This window comes from Stegodyphus dumicola, chromosome 11 (assembly GCF_044657685.1).
Source record: "Stegodyphus dumicola isolate Sdum_Otavi_A_Nest chromosome 11, ASM4465768v1".
NCBI classification, from domain to species: Eukaryota; Metazoa; Arthropoda; class Arachnida; order Araneae; family Eresidae; genus Stegodyphus; species Stegodyphus dumicola.
In genome coordinates, this window is record NC_140778.1 from 46,780,899 (window position 1) to 46,807,551 (window position 26,653).

Consider the following 26,653-nt stretch of genomic DNA (forward strand, 5'->3'; position numbering starts at 1 on the left):
TTTCTGAATAATTTTCTACAGAAAGAAATATTCATGGCTCAAGGATATATAAGGTTAAAGCATATTAAGTAAGGTTCCTTACTTGTTTTAAGAAAGTTCATATTTTCAATGAAAAAATTTCAATAAAAGGATTTTAAAGTAGGCCATACTGCTAATTTTTTGTTTACTGAAATAACTGGGTACATTTCTTTCTGAGGCTTCTTATTATAAAACAACAGATGTTATAGTTTTCTACAGAAATATGCATAAGAAAATGTTGGCTATTGGCTACTGGTTTTTTTTTTTTTTTTTTTTTCCTTTTTACAAAAGACAACAGATTTTGTTTTTTCAGAGTAAATACCATTAATAAAATTTTGCAGCCTCTCATTTTATTTCATTCTTTCTGTACTGGAGGAAATAAACTCAAGGATATAGTTCTTACATTTTAGAAAGTTTTATAAGACAAAATAAGCTGATGACAAAATATATTTATTTCATTGGAAGCATAGGTTTGATACATATATCTTTGGAAAGAAAATTGGTCATGCAGTGGAAAAGATAGTACTTTTTTCTTCTTAGTGAAAGTTCACCAGCAGCCAAGCAGAAGGATCCTGAAGTTGGGTTGTCCAGTATAATTTGTCAAATATTTGATCATGTGTAAGCAACTATCAAGACTGAAAAAAATTGGAATTTGTTATTGAGTAGGTAATTTTAATTTAGAAGCAATTCAGTGTTTATGCAAGCTTCTAATTCTCTTGTACATGTTAAAGCCTGTTGTTTGTCAGAGAGAAAAATTTTCATATATACCAGACAAAAAATAAATAAAAATTTTATGTAATGCAATATGTAATATAAACGAAGAGAACATGAAAACATTTCTACATGCATGCATCATTGCAATAAATACCTTGAAATCTGAAAATATTCATATCAAAATTTTATTTTAATTATATACATTTTAAAGTTTTAAAAAAATCTTACTGCATAACCATAAAAATATCAATGTGGTCACTACATTTACTAGAATTTGTAACTGAGTTGAACTACAGGTATTCAGTGATATTACATTTATGGCCAATAAAGTGCAAAATTTCCTACAAAAAGACACTGCTTGAGTGAGAAACAACCGACTGATACGAATTTTCATTCCTTACCGATTATGCAATAACAGTAACAATAAGTGCAGAGGATGTTGTACGAAATTACCACTTTCTTAAGTCCCTATCCCATATGCTTCCACTACGTGAGACGGGACTTCAAAAGAGACATTTCTCAGAACCCGCATTTCACGATACCTACATAGTTAGGTTATCATTTTCACTTACCAAACAGACTTGAATGTCCGATTATTGCTCAGATTAGGATCATGTGATCCTTCAGAAGCAGAACTTTCGTCTGATTGGTTGATCTTTAAGCGGAACAGAGCTGCACACGGAACATTTTCAGAGAAATTTCAAAACATCCCACGCAGCCAGGACTTCAGTTCCAGCGAAGTTGCTTCTTCCAGGAAAGCTCCCAAATAAATGCTACTAGAATCTCGTTTCTCAGAAAACTCCCGTCTAGTGGGGACCGTCTCTAGATGTGATAACCACTTTACTTGTAACAAAGGCAGTGCAAACCTGTTGTGTAGAGTCAGAAAGGTGCTTGCTAGGCGATCATCAAAACAAGCAGTCCGTCTCGCTGCCTGTCTGAACAGGAAAATTTTTGTCTTATTTGAACTTGTTTTTGTGTTGTCTTATTGATACTCAAGGCATCAAAAAGGAACATATGAACTTTTAACTCTCTTAAATACACTACATACTTTTAACTCTCTAAATACAACATTAAAATTGCAACACCATGAAGTAAAGCAAATATAAAAAAGATATTTATTGCATGTAAACAGAATGGCATGAAGACAAATTGATTAAATTTGTATGCATTTTGGAGGTTTACAGGGGTGTGAAATTAGTAGAAACATGTGCCACCCCTGGCAGGTAAAACGGCCCTTACCCCATCAGGCATAAAATGAAACTGTCATTGGATGACAGAAATGGGCAACTCATTCCATGCTACTTCAAGTCTATGCCACAATTCATCAACCCTATTAGCTGGACAGAGGTGGCGGGCTAGTCTCTCAATGACCCATGACCAGATGTTTTCAATTGGTGAGAGAACTGGACACCGTGCAGGCCAGGGCAGGGCAGCGATCGAATACCCTGCATACCTAGGAAGGTCAAAACACGACGTGCAACATGTAGTGTTGCATTATCTTGTTGGGACATGGCTTTGGGGAGTGTTGAAGATAAGGCACAACCATTGGATGTAACATGTCAGAAATGTACCCATCTGCATTCAAATTACTGTCGATCCGAACTAGAGACGTGTATGTCATGTACCCAATGGCTGCCCAAACCATCACACCATGTGCAGGGCTCCTATGCAGATATCGAATGTAAGCAGGCGACGTGCAGTCTCCTACGACACTCCACACACGTATATGGCCATCAAAATATGCATGTAGAACAAGGACTCATTTGAAAAGGCGACATTGTACCATTCCTGTACCCAGCTTTGTCGTCTGGCGCATCAGAGTCACCGTCTCTCTCTATGCTGCATTGTCAAGGGAAGCTGAAGTAATGGTCACCCTGCTGCAAACGTCGACGCACCTTGTGAGCTGATACTGGGCATGCTGCAAGCATGCCCACTTCCTGACTAATGCTCTGTGATGTGGTCATACAGTTTTGTAGGGCTGACATCACTATATGTCTGTCCTCTCTCGCTTTAGTCATGGGAGGGCGTTGAGATCCTGCATGCCATTCAGTATGACCCTCAGCAATCCATTGATTCCATATTTGCATGACAATGGTTGGATGCCGACCAGTGCGACTGGCGATATCACAGAACGATAATCTACACTTTTGATTAGCAACGACCCTGCCTCTATTGAATTTCGGAACTTCCTGGTAAGCATTTGCTCTTCTTATTTGAGGCATAACACAATATTATGAGCAAACTTCAACCTTGCAAAGCACCTTCCAAATGAGAAATCCACTACGTAATTTTTCTTTTATGCAGTACTACAGATGTCGTTCCTCCCTCCTGTGTCATCTAAATGCTCTGAAATACTAATTACTGTAATTTCCGGAAGAAAGGCCGCACTCGAGAAAAATGGCGGGAAAAAAAATTAAAATTACACAGAAACGCCGCAATAGATTAAATTGCGCGTGACATCGTCGTGGGCCGTATAGATGCAAAAACTCAACCTAAGTCCTGATATATGACATACCAGTTAAGAAAAATGCATGAAATGAAACCATAACTCAAAAATAAATTAAAGGTAAGAAACGTATAGCTTCTGTGCCATTTAGAGACATTTTCAAAAATTTTTCCGCTCCCTTCTTACTTAAAAACTATCCAACAAGTACTTGTACTCAAACTGATGGGATCTGTATTTGGCAGAATGCCAAGAAAAATCCATTCATGCTGAAGGGGAAATACGTCAGAGTTCGTTATTGCGAGGCAGGTGGAGTCGTGTCCGCCTTTGAAAAAAATTGCAGAAAAGGCAGGGGTGGGGAGAGGATGGGTCCTGGAAGATTCATCGAATGGCAGAGGAGAGAGACTATTCAAACTGATGAGAATGTTGATTTGAAAGGGGGAAGAATGTTATTGTTCTGAGATCTCGTTTAGGGTGAATAAGGCATGTAGGTCCGCTCAAGGGAAAGAATGTAAACAAAATAACGTTCGCAAAAATCAACTGAGTGGTCTTTTGTGTGGGAACAGCACCAGTCTATGCACAATGACAAGGCCATCCAAACTATGTACAATGATCATCATAGGAAATATTTTATTTTTAGTGCACCTAAACGCCGCATGGGTAGAAACGGCACACCCGCTGAAAATTTAAGTTTTAAACACATAAACGCCGTGGCGTTTCTTCCGGAAATTACGGTATTTGCATATGCCAACCTCTTCTTCCTTTCATGTGACTTTGACGTTCATCAGATCATTCCTTCCTGGTGTTGCAATTTTAATGGCCAGCACTGTATCTCAATAAACTCCTAAGAACTCTAATTCCAATGTATTAATTGAGCTTATGTACTTAATATCTTTATGAATTCAAATTCCTATGAACTGTTAATAAACACTTATGAACTCAAAAAATTCATCTCTGCAGCTAGTATTACATTAATTTTCACGTATATATATATATATATATATATATATATATCAAAATTTTCTAACTTTATTTAATGTATATATTTATGCATAATATTTTAATGTATATATCCAAATTTAATATATTGTACAGATTATGAAATTTAAATAAACATGGTCCCACTGAGTGAGAAATAAAGCTGAAAGTTTTCATGATGGCACAGCTGCTCACCCAGTGGTCACCTGCCTCCTGTCTTATTTGAATGCCCTTCCGGGGGGGGGTTGACTCAGGTAAAACTTGAGAAGCTATTGATTAGGATCTGTACCTAGGCAGTCACGGCCACAGGTGTTTAAAATCAGTCTCCACAGGACTGGTGTCATCGCTGGCAATGGCTGTTTCAGGCTTAGCAGGGACCATATGGTATTGTTTTGTCCGTTCCGTTGGTTGTCATGGAGCTGTATTGTCAGATATTGATGGTTGCCGGGGTGAAACATCCCCTTTGGTGGAGTTGACAAATTCAGCGTGTCTTTAAACTGAGGTTTCCAGTGAGCGCTTGGAGCCTCAAAACTATATATATATTCATTTCCTTCCTTGGTCTCTCCCTGGGGGCGTCTAAAGCTGACATCTTTATACCATGATGTAGTGTTAGCAGGCTGGATTGGTGGTCTGGTCTGCCTGACAGTGTTTAAATGACTTTGTTCTGCTGTCTGGGGTTGGGGCTTCTGTTGATAGCAGATGTTTTACCATCCTTTCAGGTCGGGGACATGGAATGTGAGTTGCTCAGTATTTCTGTCAACTCAGCTTGTCTCTTAGCTTGTCGGCTCGACCGATAGGTTAGTGGCCTTTTGAATTGCCTTTAGGGGTTGGAGTGTTTAACTGTGTTAAGTCAGCCTTGAGCCTGCCAGGTCTGAGTGCCCCTTCCTCTTAGCACGCTGTCTTATTTGACCGCAAGTTATAACCAGAGCAGGAGTTCATCTCTGGTGGTCTCTTCTGTCTTATTTGAATGTGAAAATATGTGATGCCGATGAGTGTGTAAGTGTAGATGCATTTGACAAATGGCTTAATCCTTATTTTGTGTTTACTGGGTCAATCGTAGTAATTTGTTAAATATTTATCTTTTTTGTGATTGCCTATTGTTATTCTACATAAAAAAAAGTTACATATTATGTTAAATTTAGGTTAACTTTTTTAATTGGAAAACAACGATTTGAGTATAATTACTCGAAAACTGTTTACCTCCCATGTTTGGACCATTGTCGTATTCCTGGCCTCATTAATTACTAATATCTAAACCATTTCCCTCTCAAGTCCTTCATCAGTCATATCTGTCTTAACACAAAACACTAAAAACCTTTCTTCAGTACTCATGTCTGTATTTTCTAAATTAAAATTTCTCCTACAAATTGATATCTGCTCTTGATAGCTGGCATCAGGGGTACAATCAAGTAAATTCGAAAAATACTTTGCCTGTTTAACCTTATTTAAAATAATTTGCTTTATATTATCCCCTGATAAGCTAATTGTTTCATTTTGAATTTTATCTCCAAGGTAATGAGGCATATTTTTCAAGTTTTATTAATATGTAGACATGATAGAGTCAGATTTTTTGATCATTTCTATATAATTTAAAAATTATCATTTCTTTCGAATAATTTGTTACTGGAACCAAGGAAGGCTAAGTTTTGTTTGGCTACTTAAAATTGGCTAAAAACTGAATGGTATAGATAATTCTTTCAATAACATCGTGCCAATGCTTAATCTCTTTTCTTAATACACTCTTAAATTTCGAATTAACAGGCTTATTCTTTCTTAATTGTTCTAAGAAATCTGACCAAAGATGCAGATTCCGGAAATGCGTTTTATTTTTTTCATTAAATTTTAAGTGCTCATTTAAGTGGTTCCAGTTATTAAATTCAGAAGTACACAATTTTACGTTGCTGAAACTGTTAGAAATTTTGCAACAAAAACAATAAATAGAATTTTTTTCAGCAGAATTTAGGAACCAATCCTTTTTAACTATTCTGTTGTTTACCAAGATTAAAAAAATATACGTCTAAAAAAATTATGTCGATTTTTGTATTTTGGGAAACTGAAACTGGAAACCAGGTTTTCATAATATCCAGGACCATTTTCTAATAAGGCTTGAACTTGGCATTTCAATAATGGACTTGGAGATAATCCGGAATCATCAGGCACAGGCTGATGCATATCTGTTGCAGACATTGTAGAGTTTACTAGTATTTCTTCTGTTTTTTCGGACGGCTGCATTGAAGTTAAAGGTAATTTCTTGGGTGAAAACACTTTCTAATTCCTTCTGATTATTAGATTCTTCTGGTAATTTCAGTGGAAACTGACACGTTGATGGACAACTAGTGCTAGTAGCATTAACTTGGATATTCTCTGGGTTTTTCAAAAACTGAGTAATTTTTAAGTTCTGGTTCATTAAGTCTTCCTCACATTTTCTTTTTCTTTATTAAATTCTGATAGCCAGACAATTTTTTCTGACATCTGGGGAAAAATGAAAACAGAAAAAGTGGAAGTAAAAATAAAAGTAGAAAATAAGTATTGCATAAAACACTTCTTCAAAACACTCAGAAAGACACCGTTTGACATATCTTACCTTATTTCTGAAAAACTGAGTATATCTTAAACCATTTTTTGGAAAATATATGATATATTAGATCAATACCAAATAATTCAAGGAAGTGGTGGTAATCTTTTGTTTGTTAAAGTAAACAAATCAAATTTAAAGTATCTATTTAGGACTTAATGAAATACCAAAACTTTTTCCTTCGGGTTTCCGTATCACTAAAAATCGTAAAGTGCCAATTTTTGATTTTAGAATAACTTGTATATTTTTACTTCACTTTAAATCTCAAATAGGTATATTTAAAATTCAGTGGTACTCCATAAATATGCCAATCCTTTCTTCTTGAAAGATAATAACTTTTAGTTAATAAACAAACAGTTCATGTATAAAATGTTATTTTTCAAATAATCATGCTCAAATTGTCATTTTTCTGAATTAAAAAGCAAACCTAAATTTAACATAATATGTAACTGCACTTGCATTTTTTTCTATGTAGCAATTCAAGCAATCATGGGAAAAAAAAAAAAAAAAGATAAATGGTGCACAAATTACTGCGATTGCAATAGTAGACACAAAATAAGAACTAAGCAATTTGTCGAACATGTCTATGGCACAGGCCCTCTAGCCTTACATATGCACTGGCATCGCGTATTTTGTTCACATACATTTACAAGATCCCCTCAACTTATATCAAAAACTGCTATTAACTGATAAAAATCAAACCGATAATAAATTGCCGGTTGAAACTCTAAGCTACACCACTGTCAACAAAATAGCGGTGTGCAGAAAATAATTTTGGATGTATCCCTAGATACCAGCCCTACAGCATCTTTTGTGCCCTGTCGTAATCACAGTTTGAACTTTGTCTCAAACTGCGCTGCAAACAATTTATTTAGTGCAAACTTATTAGATATGTAAATTAATTTGTTTTTAATTTTAAGGTAATAAATCGGTTTCAGCAATAAATTTGGTATCCAATGCACTTAGTATATGATTTCGCTTCGCTTGCAGCATTACTTTTGTGTAACATGTTGTTGTTGAGCTTGTCTGAGCTACAGATTTAGCTCGGTTTCACCCTCAATTTTGAGGAGAGCACCACGGGGGCAGGAGACGTGTTCGAGCATCTCGTACCCCTCTTCCCCTTCCATCAACCCCTCGAGAGGACTTTCGGCTCACTGCATATTTAGAGTGCCTCTGTGTCGCATAGACACTATAAATTCACAAACATCCTTGCCTTGTCCAGGATTTGAACCCGGGCTCTTTGGAACAGCAGGCTGCAACGATAACCATTATACCCCTTAGTCAGCTTTTTATAACTTAATTATATGTATAATTGTTCAATACATATGTTTCATTGTGGGTTTTAACAAAGCACAAAATGTTTGCATAATTAGATAAATTAAAAGATAAAATGTAATTTTTGGGGTATTTAATATTAGTATGTTAATGATGCTTCATTTTAAGTGTTAACCATAAGCAATTTGCCTTTAATATTGTCACTGCATAAAGATGCTCGCTAGACATTTGCACAACGGCGCCAATTAAGCTTGGCACGGGCCTGCTAAAAGCAGTAATGTTTAAGACAAAATTATCATAAGTTTCTGAAAACATTACCATTAATTTAAATTTTTTATATCAATAAATGATTGCAAAATAACAGTTGACATAATCTGAGAGTGTATGATTGTTATTGAACTACTGGAGACTTTGGGAGGGAAGACAAAGTGTCAGTCAATTTTCAGCAGCCAAATTCCGTGCACCAAGAATATTAACAGTTAACCCTTTAACGCTTGGTGTTCGCTCCCTGAAACCACCAATTTTCGAATTTTTTTTCTGCTCTTCTTTCCTAAATTTTTGAGTGAAAATCAATTGATTACTGATCTTTTACCTCTAAATAACACAAAATGACTGCAGAATCACACGTTTTAGGTCTTAGTACTTCAAATCGGATGCCTTTTAAAATTTGTTTTCAATGAGACAAAATATCTTCCTTTTATTAATATAAAAATTTTTAAATTTCAAAAGTTATTTATTGTACATCATGATTTCTATCATAAACTATAAAAAATAGCAATAATTAAACTGCATATATAAAAAAAATACCTCTATATGTATGGCATTTGCATTGTGGTTTCAGAGCACGACCATTGCGCCACTTCGGTGATCGCACTTTGAAACTACTGCTCTCCACAATGGCGTTTTTGCTTGCTTCTCAAATAGGAATGTTTATTTTTACCCGGATATAGATAAGGGATTTTGGGTACTATTTGGTTTTGAGGGCCGTAAAAAATTGCAGCGAAAATGTATGCGCAGAAGCGGCAAATCTAGCAATCGCATCCATTTAACAGCGCACCAAATCTAGCATACACGCTGATTTCAGATTGCATAAGTTTATATAGTTCTATATTTCTTAAGATGCCATTGAAATACTAGTTTAATTTTTAAATCCTTTTTTTTTATCCTATGGATTTAACAATTTGGGAATTGCCCACGATGAAAAGTCGGCAATAGAATTTTGAGTAAAGTGCAGAATCACACACTGCTTGACGCGTTTTTAAGAATTGCACATACTCGGTATCCATGTGCACATCGACCTATTTTCACTTAAAAAAAAAAATCCTAGAATTGCACAAAAATGGCACTGTGCACCCCCTTGATTTTACCTAAGTGCATATCGACCTATTTTCACTTAAAAAGTAAAAGAAAATTGACAAAAATCCAATTGTTTTTACCCTTGTAAAAAGTGGCAAACAAATGCATGAGCGATTCATTACCGAGAATATTTTCAAAGGAAAGGCATCATTCATTATAGAAAATTACATTTGAACAACCAACGAGATGAAATTATGATTTACCGATAAGTTGGTAGCGAAATAGCGATGCAGGCATCCATTCAGTTACGTTTAGCAATTTTTATATAAATTATAATAATGATCTGAAATAGTTATTTACTCTTATGCTTCCACTCAGTCATGTTTAGCCTTTTTCATATAAATTATAATAATAAAAAAGTATTATATGAAATTAACTTCCATCTAAATTGAAACATCAGCCTACAAATTAAATCTACAATCAAAACATCAATAGTTATTTTACTATTATACTTCCTTTCTTGCGGCAATTATTTTTGGCAGCATTGGCGATTTTTTACGGCCCTCGAAACCAAATAGTATCGGATTTTGAAACCACAGTTATTTTATTACTAAACAATACATACACCTGCCCAGTAAAAAGGTCTTTCTTTTCCAGAGACTTTTCTCTGACCTCAGCGCACTTGCTCCCCAAGCTAGTATTATGATTTTATAAATTACTTCCTGTGACTTAAATTTAATGTAAGTATACTTTGCTATAATTAAAAATAGAAATCGCAAAGTTTTATTTAAATTAAAAATATTTTCTGAATATTTTGGGACAAAATATGAATAAAATAAGTATGAATGAGAAATGAATGATCCGTACCAAAGCCAAAAAGACCAAGCTCCCCCCCACATTAACATAAAAAAACATAAATTTCATGTGCTAGATGAAAGGAAACTAAATAAGGCTGGACATATACCAGTGAAATTTAGATTCAGGCAGTGTACATTTTGTAGCACAAGGAAGAAACCCCATAGAAGATACATGTGCGAAATGTGCAATGTGGGTCTATGCGTGTACCAAAAAGACAAAACATGCTTTGAACACAGTCACAAAAAAAATTCGTTCTTTGAAATTTTTTTTATTCCTTTTTAATCTTTATTTTACTGAGTTTTTTTTTATCCACTTAGACAAACACTCTTAATATGTAGGCACTTATATTTTTACTGCTTTAGAAAAATTACATAAAAGTTAAAATTTTTTTTGATGATTTGTAAAATTATGTAAAAAACATTATATATAATGCAATTGTTACATTACTTTTTGTTTAAATTCGTAAATTTTGTCATTTATTGGAACGCGCACGGAGAAAGGTAAGTTTTTTTTTTATCCTACTACCTCAGTAAGTTTCAAAGTCCTAGACACGCAGTGGTTTCACAGTGCAACCACTACCCACAGAACAATGGGCAAGAGTAGATTTTTTTAAATTCATATATTATTTGTCTCTAGGATCATAATATTGAATTTCTAGAGTTCTTAGTTAAAAAAATTATATGAAAATAATACAGCACGTGGCCTTAGGAGTGCCAGCACACTTGCAAAGCATAAATATGTCAGCCTATTATCATCAGAGATGATTATGCTGGTGTAAGGGGTATATTTGTCATGGAAAGCAACCACAGTCATATCCTCTGAAGAAATTTAGCTTTACAGTGAACAGCAACCACGGGCAGCAAGTAAAGCGGAGAGACAGAGGAATGCATTATTATCACTTATTATAATTTATTTTAGAATTTAATAAAGCACCGAGCAAGAAAATTTTTTAATTTAGGGCAGGCGCTGGACAACAGAATTTAGAGGGTGCCAAAAATTTTACATGTTGGGGAAACACTGGGCAGCAGAATTTTTCACCCATCTGAGTTGTGTTAGATAGCAAACTGCCTCGAGTCGACACTCTGTATGGTGCATTGAGACATTTTAAAAGACATATCTTAATCTTATCTTTATCAACAGCAAAATTCTTTTGTACAGATAACTGTCCATAATCAGATTAGAGCCATTTTCACAATATCCCATGCTTGTACCCAAGGAAAAGAAGAGAATATAAAGCAAAGATAAGTATGTTATGAGAACCACTTTGAGAATCAAAAGTAGAAAATTGGGTAAAGTGCAGAATCGCCCACTTATTTGTTTGGTGCTGCTGAGAAGAATTGGATTTTTGTCAATTTTCTTTGACTTTTTAAGTGAAAAAAGTCACAGGAGTGCGCAATGCCATTTTTGTGGATTTCTGGGATGTTTTTTAAGTGAAAATAGGGCGATATGTAGAAGGTCACCGAGTATGTGCAGTTCTTAAAAACGTGTCCAGCAGTGGGTGATTCTGCACTTTTCCCGAAAATTTAAGTAATTTTGTTTTCAATGTTTTTTGAAACATTCTCCAAAAAATGAGATAGTCAGCACAGATTTCCTCCAAGATATGTCCATTATATAATACTATGAAGAAATTTTAATTTTGTCACGTTTTTATGGAATGGTATGTCTATAAATAATGCCTTCAAATCCTTCTAAGGATTCAAGTTGGGTTTTCATCCGCAAAGAACCCGTTGGCGCCGTTGCAGTTCGCCAAGTTCACCAACGGTTGATCAACGGCGAGGATGATCGGGGAACGATTATGAGATATTTAAACGGATGAAAGTAAGCCGCGTAAACGTGGTAGAATAAGTAACAAATTCAAGTTAGCTGAGCAAACAATATTAACATAAGTGAAAATTCAAAATTAACCGGTTAAACGCGATACATGAAAATGAATTTGTATTGAATTAAAGTTAGCACAGAAAACAAAATATAAAGCCTAATGGAAGTAAAATAATCATGTAATAATGACCCTTTTTCTTGGCAAAGTTATCTATTTAATGGAAAAAAATAGTAAAATTCAGATCTATCTTTGAATATCTTTCTGTATTATAAAATTCCAAAATTCCAGTTTTTAACAGTGCAGTTTCTAAAGCAATTGTGAAAGTATAAAATCAAAAAACAAAAGAGAAAACAGCTTTAGTATTGGTCCTTTCGGCGATTTTTTGATTTGGCGACAAACTTCGGTCGCCAAGGTAGACCCGGCTTTGAAAATCGAAAAAAAATGGCGGATTGTCAACAAAACCCGAACTAGACTAAATAACAATCTTAAAAAATGAGCTCTTGATTAGAATAAGCAGTCTTTCTCTAATTTTCAACATTTCTAGTACTGCTATGATAAATTCTTGAAACACTACCGTAAATGGATTTATGGCAGTGATTATGTTATGAGTAATGAAAAAGGTTAATATTTTAAATTACTAAATATTCATTTTAATGAATTAGTTAATATTTATATTATATTATATTAGTATTTAGCTAATATTGTAAATTTACAAAAGGTTAATTTTTATGTTATGAATAATGAAATTTACAAAAGGTTAATAAATGCATTTCAAACTTGTATATGTTACTTTAGTTTCTTAGATTCTGTTATTAAAAGAAAGTAAAAAAAAAAAATATTTCAAAGTGAAGGAAATCAAATTAAATTATAACAAGTAAATTTTGTACCAGTGTTAAAAATACTTTTTATGATTAAATATTGTAAATGGTAAAAATATTAAGAAGTGTGTATTAAGAAATGCACAAAAATGGCATTGGGCACACTCTTGACTATATCCATGTACACTGCTAAAGTCCTAGCTAGTAACCTTTATCGCCTTACCAAAATGTCGCCAAACTCCCTGTTACCATATTTCAAAGATTAGCGAAAAAGCATTCCTACAACCTCTGTGTGAGCCAAAAAAAAAAAGAAAATTTTTAAATTTTAAAAAGGAAAAAAAAAAAAAAAAAAAAAAAACCCAGAAAAGTGTACACTGAATTTTACAGAGAAACCAGATACACATTTAAATACTCAGAAATAATTACCTGGGATAAAGCACTTACCATGAAAAAATATTAAAGAAGAGAGATGAAGGTGCTACTTTGATAAACAGTTGCACGGACTTTTGGCGATTTACATTGGTGCAATTGTTGGCGCGGTTTTTACAGTCGTCAGCCATCTTGAAAAATGCTGTTTTTACGTATTTTACGCATGTAGTAAAGTATTCGAAACTTAAAAAAAAAATAAAGGTACAATTCAGTTTCGGGAACCGTAAAAAATTGCAGCGAAAATGCATGTGCAAAAGCGTCAAATCTAGCAAACTCGCCCATTATACAGCACGCCAAATCTTGCGAACGCGCTGATTTCAAATTGCATAAGTTTTAGATAGTTCTATATTTGTAAGTCGCCATTGAAATACTAGTTTAATTTTTTAATTCTCTTTTTGATAAAGCTATGGATTTTACAATTTGGGAATTGCTGAGTGAAGAAAAGTCTGCAATAGAATTTTTTCAAAAAAAAGGCATCATTCATGATAGAAAATTATGTTTGAACAATCATGAGATGAAATTATGCGTTATCGATAACTCGGTAGCAAAATGGCGGTGCAGGAAAGAAAACTGTAATGAGAAGAAAGGATTGAGAATTCAAAATTGGTATGAAGGATCGAAAATTCCCTTCCTTACAGCCGTTAGGTTCATCTATTTTTGGTGTCAGGAAATGACATCTGTTGAATTTTGTGAACTTCAGCTCAAGATGAACCACAGTACAGTTGTAGACTGGAACAGTTACATGCATGAGGTGTGTGCTTCAGCTTTAATTGCTCGGCCCAAGTCTAAAATTAGCGGATGTGGCAAAATTATTGAAGTAGACGAAAGCCTTTTCAGTAAAAGAAAGAACAATGTTGGACGTGTTCTTCCGCCACAATGAGTTTTTGGCGGATTATGCAGAGAATCAAATGAATGTTTCTTAGTCACTGTTCCAGATTGATCGGCGAAAACCTTATTGAGCATCATGAAGGATAATATCGCAGAAGGAAGCGTTATTTATACTGACTGCTGGAAATCATACAAGTCAGATGAACTGCAAGATGCCAGTTTTGAACACTTTACTGTCAACCACAACTACAATTTTGTGGACCCGGAAAGTGGGTGTCATACACAAACAGTAGAATGGCTGTGGGGCAGTGCTAAATGGTGTAATAAACGCCATCGGGGCACTGCTCGACAGCATTTTGATTCTTACTTGTCCGAGTTTATGTACAGACGTTTGCACAAAAAAACTGAAATTTTTTCTGCTATGTTGGAAGACATAAAAAATTTTATGCCACCCGTTTAATTGCAAGTATATTTAGCCTTTTTTTCATAAAAGTAATACAAAATTGTATTATATGAAATTAATGTCTCATCTAAATTAAAATAAAAATCTGAAATAGGTATTTACTATTATGTTTCCATTCAGTTATTTTAGCCTTTTTTATATAAATAATAATAATAAAAATTTTATGATGTGAAATTAACCTTTCATCTAAATTAAAATAATAATCTGAAACAGTTATTTACTTGTATGCTTCCATGCAGTCATGTTTAGCTTTTTGATATAAATTATAATAATAAAAAGTACTATATGAAATTAACCTTTCATCTAAATTAAGACATCAATCTTACATAGCTATTTACTATTATACTTCCTTTCTTGCGTTAGGGTTGCCACAATTATTTTTGGCAGCACTGGAAACAAACAACAGTTTGGCGATTTTTTACGGTCCTCAAAACCGAATAGTACCAAAATAAATATCGTTAAAAATAATGGATTAATTTTTGTTGAAAATGTTTTTTAAGATGGCGGAACAGCTTTAGTACTATTGGTCCTTCTGGCGATTTTTTGATTTGGCGACAAACTTCGGTCGCCAATGTATACCGGCTTTCAAGATCGGAAAAAAATGGCGGATTGTCAACAAAATCCGATCTAGACTAAATACTAACTGTACATCTAAACATTATAAGAGAATAAAAGTATATCTTAACTTAATATGAATATATCTAAACTTTATAATAATAACATTTAAAGACATTGAAATCAGTACCTAAGTGCTTGCCATATAGTCAAATTTTTATATATAAATTGTACTCTTACTTTTATTATAGAGTTTTTATTACAAAAAATTCAGATTTCTGTTAGATAAAATGTTTAAGTAATGTAGAAAATTGGCATAAAATTTAAAATAAAAAGTCGACTGTTATGTCAACATACTATTAATAAAAGTAATAATACTCAGTGAAGGTTATTCATACACAGCTACTATTAGGTTGTAAGATTTGCAAAATTTTAGAACTGTAAATTATAAGCAATATATTCCATAATCTAAGCAACATTATATTTTTTATAGTCAGTCAAATTATAAAAATGTTATAAAAGCAATAATTTTGGTCCTTATTTGAACCTATGAATTCATGCAATTACACATCCTTATAGTTCCAATATGAGGCAAAAAAGTATTTTTAGACCATGGTAATTTTGATCTCCTTAGCAAAGGAAACACAAAGAGTTTACCTTATGCTACTTAAAATGTGTTTTTTTTTTTCCCTTGGGGAATGGAGTTTATAATAATATGCAGAGTTGACATATGAAAAAATGTCAAGACTCATGTGATGTAATATTAAAAGCATCAGTTTTAACTATCAAATTTTAGCTTTTTTAAAAATATTTTAAATGTTGTGCTTTCCTAACACAAACGTAACTTTAAGAAAAACATGCAATTTATCCCTCCTGCCATCAAAGCTCTGATACCTACCAAATTCAATAAAGTTACGTGGACAGAAATGGCGGCATGTTTTTGAGCTCAGTATTTAGGGTTACCAAGGTTATCATAATTTTACGTATATTGCTCCAAAATGTCGCCAAACAAATTTCTCGCCAAAAAGGACTAATACTAAAGCTGTGCCAAGATGGCTGGCAAATGTAAATAAATACATTTACCAAGACTATAAAATGCTAAAGTAAGGTTAAATTATTACTTTCATATAATAGAATAAAAACACCGCTATAAAAACATTGCGCAACATTTAATTGGATTAAAATATCACTTAAATTGAACATCGAATTAAAAACATCATACCGACGTTTAAAAGAATTAAAATATTACTTAAATACTTTAAAATAAGTTTTTTAGGATTTAATTATTTAACATTAAAACATATGCGGCAATAAATATCTCAGGAATTTTTGAAAACATTGTATTAATTTTTTAATAAAAATTGAAGTATACAATTATGAAGTAAAAGAAAATTATGTACTTACATTTTTTAACCTGTTGTATATTAATAAGTACCACACAAAAAAAAAAAAAAAAAAGAAAAAAACGGTCCACTAATGATCTTTACCTGTGTGATCTACATCTCTCACACTTCATTGAAGAAGCAATTAGCCAGGTTTTCTCCAAAAATTTAAAATAAATTTCCTCTGATGCTGTTAACAATTTATAAATAAATCTTTGATTAGGAAAGCAAGGTTGGCCAAAATAAGGTCTCAAACAGCAATTTTTTTATTCCGATACTAATAATTCTTTGGAATTACCTATAACAACATTCATATTCGAAATGGACATATCCATTCGCCTTGAAATGTGAGGAATTCGAAGAGATGAATAATAAAATTTTAAATTGCGCGGTAATGCACAAATATTCAATAACCAATCAGGGAGCTGATTACATCACACATTGAATTAAAATTATTTGAATAATCATTCATAATAAAATCATATTTAAAAAAATGCAAAATTAAATTGTATTTTAATATTTAACAGCCATAAATAATGTTTAAAACATTAGATTAAATTTATAGATATTAAAACCAATTACTTTTAAAATATTTTGTGAAATCATTCACAACATAAAATTCCATAAAATATAATAAACAATGAAAATTTTATTTCAAATAAAAATGCAAAATTAAATTCATTTTTATTATTTGGAAGTCATAGATAATATTTAAAACACGTAATTTATGCATAATAAAACGCATTATTTTAAAAATAAAATGGCAACAAAGTATCGGTTACCATAAACAAATTGCCTAGCAATGGGTTTACCATAAGTCATATCACTCGCCAATATCCCTGCAACCATCTACCAAAGTAACACCGTAATGAAATTAATTCAAAAAGAAATACAGTAACTTTTTTGCTTTTGCTCAGCACTTCTGGAACATCCATAGCACCCAAACAAAAATGCTACGAATTAATGCTTTTATTATCTGGTTTATCTTTCAGAACATCTGCTTTAAAGCATTTATTATTTTATTTTATGGAACAAAAATATTCCCAAGTTGCCAAAATGGAAAATAACTTCACCTTAAGATATGAAAGCGGAAAATAAAAATTTATTATTTTAGTTTTCTTTCACTATTACATCAAGAAAAAACATAAAAACAGTTTTTAAATAAATATTCAATATAATGGATTTCTTACCCGCACAGAATTAATGTTTCCTTCTTTTGTATATGCATTACATACATAGGAATGCTCTACTTTGTATGCTCAAGATTTAACTGAAAATACTTGAATCATAATTTCACCATTTTAACATTGCTGTGGAACCCTGCACTGGATTTGTGAATGTTTATATACTCATACATTTGATATTGGAGCCAGATCGGCATGGGGGGTAAGTACTTGTTCACCATGAGTGGAAATACATGATACATTTTTCATGACAGGAGTAAGAAAAGCATTTCTGTCAGTAATGCAGAATTGTAATTCACATCTGCATTAAATTCAGAAACAGACAAGTTTAACATAAAACACATATAATTAATTCAAAGTATGCACAGATGCTAAAAAGAGAGGTTTTTCTTGTGTGTAAATAAAGCAATATTTCTTAAAACTCTTCATTGTGGAAATGACAAGTTACTTACATAACTCATAACATTTGCCTTTTGTTATATCCATACTTAAATCCTCTTTATGAAGATGAATAAATCAATTTTTATGCACCTTTCACAAAAGTTTTCTTTCCAGTGTGAATGAGCATATGCTGGTTTAAATCAGCCTTATCAGTAAACATCTTCTTACATACTTCACACATATAAGGTTTCTCTCCTGTGTGAATGCGCAGATGCTTGATAAAATTACGCCTATCGCTAAATGTCTTCTTACATACTTCACACATATGAGGTTTCTCTCCTGTGTGAATAAGCATATGGTTGATTAAAATACTCTTTTGAGTAAATCTCTTCTTACATACTTCACACATATGAGGTTTCTCTCCTGTGTGAATAAGCATATGGTTGATTAGAGTACTCTTTTGAGTAAATCTCTTCTTACATACTTCACACATATGAGGTTTCTTTCCTGTGTGAATCAGCATATGCATGTTTAAAGCACACTTTTGAGTAAACATTTTCTTACATACTTCACATGTATGAGGTTTCTCTCCTGTGTGAATACGAATATGATTCATTAAACTACTCTTTTCACTAAATGTTTTCTTACATATTTCACACATATGAGGTTTCTCTCCTGTGTGAATACGAATATGATTCATTAAACTACTCTTTTCACTAAATGTTTTCTTACATATTTCACACATATGAGGTTTCTCTCCTGTGTGAATAAGCATATGGTTGGTTACAGTACTCTTTTCAGTAAATCTCTTCTTACATACTTCACACATATGAGGTTTCTCTCCTGTGTGAATACGAATATGTTTCATTAAACTACTCTTTTCACTAAATGTTTTCTTACATATTTCACACATATGAGGTTTCTCTCCTGTGTGAATAAGCATATGGCTGGTTAAAGTACTTTTTTCAGTAAATGTCTTCTCACATACTTCACACTTATGAGGTTTCTCTCCTGTGTGAATACGCATGTGCCTGTTTAAATAACCCTTATCAATAAATGCCTTCTTACATACTTCACACATATGAGGTCTCTCTCCTGTGTGAATACGCATATGCATGTTTAAAGTACACTTTTGAGTAAAAATCTTCTTACATACTTCACATGTATGAGGTTTCTCTGCTGTGTGAATACGCATGTGCTTGTTTAAACAATCCTTTCCACTAAATGCTTTCTTACATACTTCACACACATGCGGCTCCTCTCTCATGTGAATATGCTTAATATGGATGTTTAATTTTTGCTTTCGATTAAATGATTTCTTACATACTTTACACATATGAGGCTTCTCTCCTGTGTGAATATGCATATGGCTATTTAATTGATCCTTTACTTTAAATGATTTCTTACATACTTCACACACATGAGGCTTCTCTCCCGTGTGATCACGCAAATGAATCCTTAAATTACCTTTTTGATTAAACGATTTCTTACATAATTCACACATATAAGGCTTCTCTCCTGTGTGAATACGCATATGCCTGTTTAAATTACTCTTTCCAGTAAACATCTGATTACATATTTCACAAATATGAGCTTTCTGTCCTGTGTGAATAACATTATGGTTGTTTAAATCAGCCTTCTGAGTAAACATCTTCTTACATACTTTACACATATAAGGCTTTGCTCCTGTGTGAATACACACATGCATGTTTAATCTACTCTTTCGAGTAAACATCCTCTGACATACTTCACACATATGAGGTTTCTTTGCTGCATGAATAAGCATATGGCTGTTTAAAATAGCCTTTAAACTAAACGTCTTCTTACATACTTCACACACATATGGCTTCTCTCTAATGTGAATACTCATAATATGTATATTTAAATTACGTTTGCGATTAAATGATTTTTGACATACTTCACACACATAAGGCTTCTCTCCCGTGTGAACACGCAAATGCATCTTTAAATTACCTTTTTGACTAAACGATTTCTTACATACTTCACACATATAAGGCTTCTCTCCTGTGTGAATAAGCATATGCATGTTTAAATTACCCTTTGAAGTAAACATCTTATTACATACTTCACAAATGTGAGCTTTCTGTCCTGTGTGAATAACATTATGGTTGTTTAAATCAGCCTTCTGAGTAAACATCTTCTTACGTACTTCACATATATGACATTTCTCTCCTGTGTGAAAAAGCATATGCTAATTTATATGACCCTTCTGAACAAACACCTTTTTACATCCTTCACACGTATGAGGTTTCTTTCCTGCACAAATATGCATCAGCATCTTTAAATCAGCTTTTCTCAAACGATTTCTTACATACTTCACACACGAGACAAGGATATACTTCTTTAAACTGGACTTTTGTCTGAATGACCGAACTGTAAGCTTTGATTTCATACAATGTGCTACACAGATCATGAAGATTTTAAGCTCTGCATGGATGTAAAATGGGATGGGTAACTGAATTTTGTCCAAAACTTCTCACTATTCTCCACTAGTGCTCAATGTCACATGTAATTATGTTGATAAAATTGGGACATGGGACATATCTACTGTATTGGGTAAAATCCGTACTGCATTAGCTCCATCTGACTAACAGGAATGCTTCAGAAAAAAATCAATTTATTACATTTCACAGAAATACGATTTCTTCTTCAACGACATTTACATACTTAGTGAATTTAAGGGATAGATATCATATACCCTTTATTATTAAGATATAAAGTTTCGATTCTTATAGATCTGTTAGTTAGTGTTTAACAGTTGTTTATTCAAAAGTGCTTTACAGAAACAAACTTCATTTCAATGTGCTTCTCAATTTCGCACACACAACATTTATCACGATCAAACAAAACACTCAGTTTCTTCCCTCATTACGCAATTCAATTCAAGAACAAACACAAACAACACCCCCTTAATTATGCCGTCAGAGGTTGTTAGCTATATGGAGAAGAGGAAAAACAGAAAAAGCTCTGGATTTGACAATGTCAGCAATAAGATGATTAAGGCGACGGATCCTGTTTGAAATTAATCAATTTCTTGACTAACTTCGGAGGAATGGTAATATAATTCGCAGATAAAACCTTTTTAATTAACAAAGAACTTAACTCATTTAGCATTCTAAACATATCAGAAAGGTTACATTCCGCGCGTTATCACACTCAAAGCAATATATAAAAAAAATCACTGTTGCCATAAAAAATCTACACTATAACGAACATATTAAATTATTGTGTATTAACTGAGTTCGTGCACGTTCCTGAAGGTCGGCGCTAAATCCCCAAACGCGCAGGGAGGTCACGTGACATCCGGACTACGTGTAACATGATGTCACATCAAAGATACGCCCCAAAACGCTCAGTAAATTTCTGCGTTCATTCCGAGGTGGGACAGCATTCGAGATAAACGTCTTATCGCTTCGCTCTCCGTTTCCTTGCGTTGCTACCACCCCCGCTACTGTACCGAGTTCATCGACCTCGCCTCACGGGCTCTAGGTTGTTTCTTCGGCTTTCGCCTCGCAAAAGCGTCGCCTTTACTCCACTGCTGCACCCTTCGCTGGATAAAACAGGTCGTATTTTATTCTTTCTTCTGATTTTCTTTATTTACCGTGCTGATAAGGGTACCTTCGGGTACGGCCTCTAGTTAGGCCTTTTTCCAACTTATTTACCTCACATGATTAATCAATATGACACAACAAACATAACTGTAACTAATAATAACATAAACATGGATAACTCACCTCCAAACTCAGAAGATCCTCACATGAGACATCTCGATGAACCCAACCCTCTCCAAATATTAAGTCACAAAATTACTTTATCCAATGACGTCGAAACTACCAGATCCTTGGTGGAAGATATCCGTAACGACACAAATGTGATTTTGTCCGCTAGTGATCAAAAAGAACTAAATTTTCTCCTTGCTAAAGCCATTAATCAACTGCGTATGCAGGAAAACGAGATGGCCAATGCAAAAATAAACGAATTACAAACCTCTAACGAAAAGCTCGCTAAGCAGTTTGAAGAGATTAAAAACTTCTGCGACATACTTCAATCCACTAGTGGTTTCAAAGAACAAAGAAAAAGAAAATTGCGCCATAGACAAACGGATTGTGACTCCGATGAGGAGCCTTCCCTCAAAACCAGCAATCGATATAAACAATTAGAGAACCAAATAGACGACATGCATTTGGACAACGAAGATGAATCAGCCACTCAGCTCACTACCACCCCATAAGACCAACCAAACAAAAGTGACACCATTCCCGCAAATAGAAAACCAAACTCCAGCGCCAAAACAAGCAGAATTGATAAAGTGCCAATTATTGTCGTAGATGGCGTATCAAAAGCGGATGAATTCTTAAAAAATTTAAACAAGCAAACGGAAAAGAGATAACTGGCACCTTAAAAGGACGCCGTCTTGAAATACAGCCTGCAGACTCTGACTCACATCGATTCATTCGCAAAATAGTCGAAGAAACTAAGCTTAAAGCCCACACCTACTTACTGCCCGAAGATAAAGTTTTAAAAGTCATAATAAGAAGCTTACCCATCACCACAGATCCCCAAAACATAACTCAAGAACTTCATGACAAAGGATTTAAGGTTAACTATATAACACTATTAAGAAACAGAAAAGAAAACAAACCAATGCTGCTTTTCTTAGTACATATACCAAAATCAGAAGAAAATAAGGAAGTATTCAAAATCAAACGCATAGGTTATATGAACGTAACAATAGAATCATTACGCAAGAAACCTGGCCCTCCACAATGCTATAGATGCTAGGGATTTTCTCACAGTTCCCTGCTCTGCACCGGAGACTGGGTTTGCGTCCGTTGCGGAGGCAATCACAAACCTATAGAATGCATCCGTAGTCGCGACCAGCCAGCCATATGTTATCACTGCAAAGGTCCTCACCCAGCCAACTTTTCAAATTGCCCAGCCAGACCAAAAAACAAACAAGTTCAGTTCCAACCCAGTCCTCCACCAGCAACCAATCCCTGGACTAACAGAAAACAAAACTTTCCTCCGCTGACATCAAACAGTAACGAAAATATCGCTCAAACCTCCATTCAAAACGAAATTCTAACCCTCTTGATAAAATAATCGCAGTAGTCGAAATCATTGAAAAAATAGGAAATCATCTTTAATGCTAATAAATCCAAGAACAGATGCAACATAAAAATCCTCTCTTGGAACGCTAGCGGTCTTTACCATAAAAAAGATGAATTATCGAACCTCATTATTGAAATTGAACCTGACGTAATACTCATACAAGAGACTCACCTTAAACCAGCACTCAAAGTACTTTATGCTAATTATAACACCTACCGTACTGATCGTGAGACAGGAAGAGGCGGTGGCATCATCACATTTGTTAAAAGGAGCATAAAACACGCTCAAATTCCTAATTCCAGTACCACTTTCGAAAGTAGCACAATAGAAATTGTAATAGAACATAAAAAATTCAAAATTTCGCATATATATATCTCACCAAATAATAATCCCAGCGCACAAGAATTGATTCACCTCCTTAATTCTAATACTTTTACCATTGTCGGAGGGGACTTCAACGCCAAACATCCCTGTTGGAACCGAGGACTTGCTAACAAAAAAGGAAATGACATATCTAAGCTCATTCAATCAAATAATTATAACATTCATGCTCCAGACTAGCCCACCCATTACGGGTACAATAGCGCCACCACAATTGACTTCTTCGTCTCAAATAACATTACTAACAGATGCAATATCTCTGTAATTTCAGCCCTGTCTTCCGACCACAACCCCATTGTATTTGAAATCCCCATTAATAAATACCTCCCCTCACTTGACAGAAGTATAGGAGTTACAAATTGGATCAAATACTCTGAAATTCTGAATAACTCCATACGAGGTAACCCATGCATCAACAACACAGAAGATTTAGAACACGAAGTCTCAAAATTTACCAACAGCATCAATTCTGCTTTAAAGGAAGCCACCAATACTTTTCATCTGAACAAGCCTTTCCTTCCCTTGCCTGCCGATATAAGAAATAGGAGAAAAACCGGATCCGCAAAAGATGGCAAACCACCAGGGATCCACAACTCAAACACGAACTAAACTCTATGCAAAAAGAAATCAACAGACGAATCAAGAACTTCAAAAACCAAAAATGGACCAATTTCCTAAATTACGTTGCTATAGAGGATAATTCCCTATTTGACATTTCCCGCAAATTCGAGAAACCTTATAAACCTATTCCACCTATCCATGGATCTAGTGGAACTTCATATACAGAAGAAGATAAAGCTAAATCTTTTGCGGACTATATGGAAAATACATTCACTCTTAATCCCACTCCGTACGACAATAACCATATTGAACGGCTCAACCAGGTGGTCAATAACTTCCTTAACACCCCTGCTCCGTACAACTTCACTTTCCTGACTATCCCAACCATCGTTGCCAACACCATCAGCGCCTTACAAACGAAGAAAGCCCCAGGGCACGATGGCATCTCGACCAAAGCACTGAAGCATCTTCCGATCAACTCTCTTACCTGCCTAACTAAAATTATCAACAACATTATCAAATTCGCTCATTTTCCTAACTCATGGAAGCAAGCTATAATAATTGTTTTTGCTAAACCGCAACAAAATCCAACTCTCCCACAGAACTATCGCCCTATCAGTTTACTTAGCCACCTGTCTAAAGTTACTGAGAAAATCCTACTTTTCCACATCCAAAAAATTCACCCTTCCATGAATTTTCTCTCAGAAGAACAATTCGGTTTTCGTAATCATCATAGCACTTGCCACCAACTTCTTAGAGTTATCAACATTATCACTGAAGGCTACAACTGCAAGCTTCCGACCGGTGCTATATTTCTCGATATCGCGAAAGCTTTTGACAGGGTATGGCATCGAGGACTTATTTACAAACTAATCACTCTCAATTTTCCAGATCATTTTATTCGCTTAATAGCCTCTTTTCTCAGCAACAGAACATTCAGAATCAAAATCGGTACTGCATACTCTACCACCAGAGTAATCAATGCTGGTGTCCCACGGGGGTCGGCACTTTCGCCGTACCTTTTTAATATTTATACACAAGATATCCCTAAAGACCCTTCTGTTCATCTTGCACTCTTTGCCGATGACACTGCCATACTTACTAAAGCCTGCACTGTTATCGCCGTAAGAAACCAACTCCAAAGCTATCTCATAAAACTGGAAAAATGGCTTAACCTTTGGAGGATTAAAATTAACACTGATAAAACTAAGGCGATAATTTTCTGTAAAGGAAACATGAAATACTATCCTCCACCCCCTGAAATATTTGACGATGAAATTGACTGGATTAATGAAACCAAATACCTTGGAGTCACCCTTGACCAAAAACTTACCTTCAGAACCCATTTCCGGTCCGTAGTACAAAAATTTAAAATCACCACAGCTACTATGCGACTTCTTGGTAGAAAAAGCAACTTATCTACTACAAACAAATTAATTCTTTATCGCTCCATACTGCGCCCAGCTCTTCTTTATGCAGCACCGATCTGGGGACATGCAGCTAAAACCAATATTAAACAGTTACAAATTCTACAAAATAAAATTTTACGAGAAATTATCAATGCTGCTTGGTATATTCCCAACATCTACATCCACAGAGACCTTCGAATGGAACTTATTCAAGAGTATATTAAACGATTAGCGGTCAACTTCTTTTATTCAGTACAAACCCACAGTAATAGCCTTATTGGCACTCTCAGACAGTCCCCGCGTCCCAGAGAAAAACATCGCTACCCTTGTCATATCCTCCCCACATAGGATTCACAACCTTAATTGACTCATTCACGTAAAACTGACTCTGCGGTTTTACCACCCGCGACTACATCTTATAACGACACTGAACTTGACACCTCCGCTTTCTTCGCCGCCGCTAGTGCGGACCTCACTCTCTTTGCCTCCCACACTCCTTTCACCCTTCTCTTTCTCCCCCCTCCCGATCTTTATCAGAAGTCGAGTAAAAAGATGTTTCTACATCTTGACACTCGAGAATAAAATACGATCTGTGTTTCTGCGCATAAACTGAAACATACTTGTGCAATATGAGTTTCAGAAGTAGAAAAATTTTTCTGAAAATACTATAGATGCTAACTAAATACATACCAAATATTAACATTTTAACATCTTAGCTTTCCAATATACTCTTGTGTTTATTTTAAATTACTGAGAAATATATGAGATTTGAGTTTTAAATTAATTTTGTTAATATTTGCAATACATTTCATCTAATAATTAATGTTTTGACTTTAATTTCATCATTGTATTAGAAAAAAATTAATATTTGTTTCTCTATTTATTATTTAAATGAATTATTAACGAATTTAAAATTATGAACATTTTGTAATAAATGTGACAACTTGTATTATATTATTATATATCTGAAAGGAATCTGGTTTAAATACAAATTATTTACATAATCTTTGGATGGAAAAACTATCATGTAGTAAAATTAAACAAAAGATCCACTGGAAGATTTTTTTTTATAGTTTTTGCATGTTCAGAATTTTTAATGTGTATATAACTTTGTTCTGAATAGTTCTGAAAAATATATTGCACCCACACTAAA

General features: G+C 34.1%; 1 protein-coding gene across 2 annotated transcripts; it reads right to left on the bottom strand.

Annotated features, from left to right (window-relative positions):
- Positions 1 to 451: 451 nt before the first annotated feature.
- LOC146993932 (uncharacterized) lies at positions 452 to 21,296 on the bottom strand. 2 transcript variants are annotated; one of them, XM_085826647.1, is made up of 2 exons: positions 18,088 to 21,296; positions 452 to 653 (listed from the first exon to the last, which is right to left on the bottom strand). In XM_085826647.1, the coding sequence occupies exon 1, from the start codon at positions 20,223 to 20,225 to the stop codon at positions 18,159 to 18,161; it is 2,067 nt and encodes a 688-aa protein (XP_085682773.1). In that variant the 5' UTR covers positions 20,226 to 21,296; the 3' UTR covers positions 452 to 653; positions 18,088 to 18,158. The 2 variants fall into 2 exon arrangements, with proteins under 2 accessions (XP_085682773.1, XP_085682772.1); XM_085826646.1 differs by having other exon boundaries at positions 17,642 to 21,295.
- Between the last annotated feature and the right edge of the window lie 5,357 nt (positions 21,297 to 26,653).

Bases quoted from the DNA above. Each gene is read 5' to 3' on its own strand.
- LOC146993932 (XM_085826647.1), bottom strand. From the start codon at position 20,225: ATGCTTTTTCACACAGGAGAGAAATGTCATATATGTGAAGTACGTAAG.